Source organism: Panthera uncia, chromosome E3, assembly GCF_023721935.1.
Source record: "Panthera uncia isolate 11264 chromosome E3, Puncia_PCG_1.0, whole genome shotgun sequence".
Classification (NCBI taxonomy): domain Eukaryota; kingdom Metazoa; phylum Chordata; class Mammalia; order Carnivora; family Felidae; genus Panthera; species Panthera uncia.
This window is the reverse complement of record NC_064815.1, coordinates 4544618-4548145: the sequence shown is the minus strand read 5'-3', so window position 1 is coordinate 4548145 and position 3528 is coordinate 4544618. Positions and strand designations below refer to the sequence as shown.

The 3528-nt window shown below is 45.1% G+C and overlaps 1 protein-coding gene across 1 annotated transcript; it reads left to right on the top strand.

The window, feature by feature from the left end:
* The first annotated feature begins 1002 nt into the window (after positions 1–1002).
* Positions 1003–1657, top strand: LOC125928605 (60S ribosomal protein L37-like). The gene is made up of 2 exons (XM_049639343.1): positions 1003–1097; positions 1397–1657. The coding sequence occupies exons 1-2, from the start codon at positions 1003–1005 to the stop codon at positions 1587–1589; spliced, it is 288 nt and encodes a 95-aa protein (XP_049495300.1). The 3' UTR covers positions 1590–1657.
* Positions 1658–3528: the final 1871 nt, after the last annotated feature.

The following is a 3528-nucleotide window of genomic DNA, read 5'->3' as shown; positions in this document are numbered from 1 at the left end:
GAGGCAGAGTGTGAGCGGGGAGGGGCAGAGAGAGAGGGAGACACAGAATCCGAAGCGGGCTCCGGGCTCCGAGCTGTCGGCACAAAACCCGACACGAAGCTCCGACTCAAAGTCCATCCAATCTCCAGACTTCTTCAGTGACAGGAACCGATAAGTCCTTCATGTGGTTGAAGCCAGGTTGAGTTGGATTTTCTGCTACTTGCATTTTGTTGAGTATGATGGAAAGACTGTTTCCTGTTTCACCTACACTTTCTGTGGCAGGAGGGCCTCCAGCTGGTGTCTAAGTTACATACACGTAGATGGACTAGATGAACTCCTATTCAACCGTTACCATCAATGACTTGGGAAATAGATGAAGTTGTAGAAATAGACATGAAAACAAGATAGAGCGCTAAAATAAATGAATGAATATTAGGAAAGATGAAGAGTCACCAAGACCTCCATTGCCTCAAAATTCCATATCGGTGCTTTTTTTCTTTTAAGTTTTTATTTAAATTCCAGGTAGTTAACATACAGTGTAATATTAGTTTCAGGTGTACAATATAGGGATTCAACACCAACATACATCAACTGGTGCTCATGACAGCAAACGCCCTCCTTAATCCCTGTCCCCTAGTTCACCCTTCCCCTCTGGTAACCATCAGTGTGTCCTTAGAGTTAGGGATCTGTTTCTTGGTTTTCTAAGTGGATTTTACCCAACTGCCAAGAAACAATTTGAGACAGAGAGAGAGAGAGAGAGAGAGAGAGAGAGAGAGAGAGAGAAAGGAAGAGAAAGCTTCCCAGATAACATGAAACTGGTGTGGTCCTGAGTCTAAAACCAGAGATCAATGTTCTAATGAAAATTAGATGCCCATTTCACTTATGAATGTAGATGTCTAAATCCTACCTAGTGTTGAACTATCCTTGCATTCCAGGGATAAATCCCACTTGGCCATGGTACATCGTCCTCTTAATGTACTGCTAAATGCAGTTTACCTCTTTGGTCTTGGCTGCAGAAACAAGATGATGAAGGGGACATCATCATTTGGAAAGCACTGCAATAAGACACACGTGTTGTGCCACCGCCCTAAGGCCTGCCACCTTCAGAAGTCAACCTGGGCCAGGGGCGCCTAGGTGGCTCAGTCGGTTAAGTGTCCGACTTTGGCTCAGGTCACGATCTCGAGGTTCATAGGTTCAAGCCCCACGTTGGGCTCTGTGCTGACAGCTCAGGGTCTGGAGCCTGCTTAGGATTCTTTGTCTCCCTCTCTCTCTTTCTCTCTGCCCCTCTTGCACTTGCACGCATGTGCTCTCTCTCTCTGCCCCACTTGCACACATGCACGCATGTGCTATCTCTCTCGCTCTCCCTCAAAAACAAACAAATAAACATTAAAAAAGCAAAAAGAAAGAAATCAACCTATGGCAAATGTGACTATTCTGCCGAGCAGAAGAGTGCCAAGGCTCAAAGACGAAAAACCACCAGGACCAGTCGAACCAGGCATGTAAAAATTGTGTACCGTGGAGTCAGGCGTGGATTCTGTGAAGGAACAACGCCTAAACCCAAGAGGGCAGCTGTTGCAGCATCAGTTCTTCTTAAGGATTTCAACAATTAGTCACAGATAATAGATGGTCTGGTTTTAAAAAATAAAATATAAATGCAGCTTGCCAGGATCATATTGAGGCTTTTGCACCTGTGATCATCAGGAATACTGACCTCGAGTTTTTTTTTTCTTGCAGTCTCTTTGGTTTTGGGATCAGGTGATGGTGACCTCATAAAATGGGTTTGGAGGTGTTTCCTCGTCTACTTTAGGAAGAGTTTAAGAAGGATTTGTGTTAGTTCTTGGAATGTTTAGTAGAATTCAGCCATGAAATCATCTCGTCCTGGGCTTTTCTTTGTTAAGAGGTTTTTGATTACTGACCAATCTCCCTATTTGTTACTGATTTGTTCAGGCTTTCTACTTCCTCTTGATTTAGAAAATGTGGGATATTATCTATACAGTGGAATATTATTTAGACTTTATAATATGTGAAAAAAGCCATGGGGCGCCTGGTGGCTCAGTTGGTTAAGCACCTGACTCTTGATTTCAGCTCAGGTCATGATCTCATGGTCGTGAGTTTGAGCCCTGCCCTGGGCTCTGCTCTGATGGCTCAGAGCCTGCTTGGGATTCTCTCTACTTCTCTCTCTGCCCCTCTCCCATGCACTCACTCATGCATGCATGTGCCCTGTCTCTCTCAAAATAAATAAATAAACTTTTTAAAAAAAAAGTTGGGTTTAGGGGCGCCTGGGTGGCTCGGTCGGTAAGCGGCCGACTTCGGCTCAGGTCATGATCTCGGGGTCCGTGAGTTCAAGCCCGCATCAGGCTCTGTGCTGACAGCTCAGAGCCTGGAGCCTGTTTCAGATTCTGTGTCTCCTTCTCTCTGACCCTCCCCCATTCAGGCTCTGTCTCTCTCTGTCTCAAAAATAAATAAACGTTAAAAAAAATAATAATTTAAAAAAATAAAGATAAATAAATAAAAAGTAGGGTTTATCACAGGAATGCAAGGAGAGCTCAAACTAAGAAAACCTATCATTGTTAATACATCATTTTACCAGGCTAAGCAGAGTAAATCATATGATTAACACAATTCATGTAGAGAAAGCATTTTATATCATTCAGTCAAGAATATCATACAGCAGGGGGCCTGGGTGGCTCAGTCAGTTAAGCATCCAACTTCGGTTCAGATGATGATCTCGCACTCCATGAGTTCAAGCCCCACATCGGGCTCTGTGCTGACAGGTCAGAACCCAGAGCCGGCTTCAGAATCTGCGTCTCCCTCTCCCTCTGTCCCTCCTCTGCGCTCTCTCTCTCTCTCTCTCTTAAAAAATAAACATTTAACATTTTTAAAACATAAAGAATGTCATACAGAGAAGTCAAAATAACAAAGTAGTGTCCCTTCAGGAATTATAAGGGGAGGCATTTACATTCATTGCTTACTGAGTGACTACTATGTACTAAGCACCATGCTAGATGCCCTTCTTAGGTGGTACCGTTTAGCCCTTATTACCTGCCTTATGCAGTTCTACTGTGGTTCTGTTATGATCCCCATTTTATGGACGCTCACCGTAAAGGATGCTTCCCCGCTGTGAATCATGTGGTCCCAGAGCCAGTATCTCCCTCTCTAAAACACAAGACTCCAAGCTCTGCCATGGGCCACAGGCACCAAGAGTTTGCTGATCGGTGTGGGAGGACCCTGGAGGGCATCATTCCCATTCAATATGCCAAGATACAAGGACAAGCAGAAACCAAGTCTGGAAGCCAGCAAAGAGGAAGAGTGACGGATCTTGGCCGTCACCAGTGTTCTCTTCCCGTGAGACTCTGGTTCCAGGCAGAACCCCAACCTTATTATGTAGAGCTCTCCTTTCCCCAGCTGGAGGGGGAGGTCAGTCTGTGTACTTAGCTGCCGGAAGATTCGGCCAGAGACTGAAAAGCCCACGGAGACTGGTGAACCATCAGGAAGAACTGAAACTGATGACCTCAGCTGATCTGGAAGTCAGCAAAGCCCATGCATCTG

Excerpts from the sequence above, each read along its gene's own strand:
- LOC125928605 (XM_049639343.1), top strand. The coding sequence starts at position 1,003 with ATGATGAAGGGGACATCATCATTTGGAAAGCACTGCAATAAGACACAC. Across the intron at positions 1,098-1,396 it reads CACCTTCAGAAGTCAACCTG|TGGCAAATGTGACTATTCTG; the intron begins GGCCAGGGGCGC and ends GAAATCAACCTA.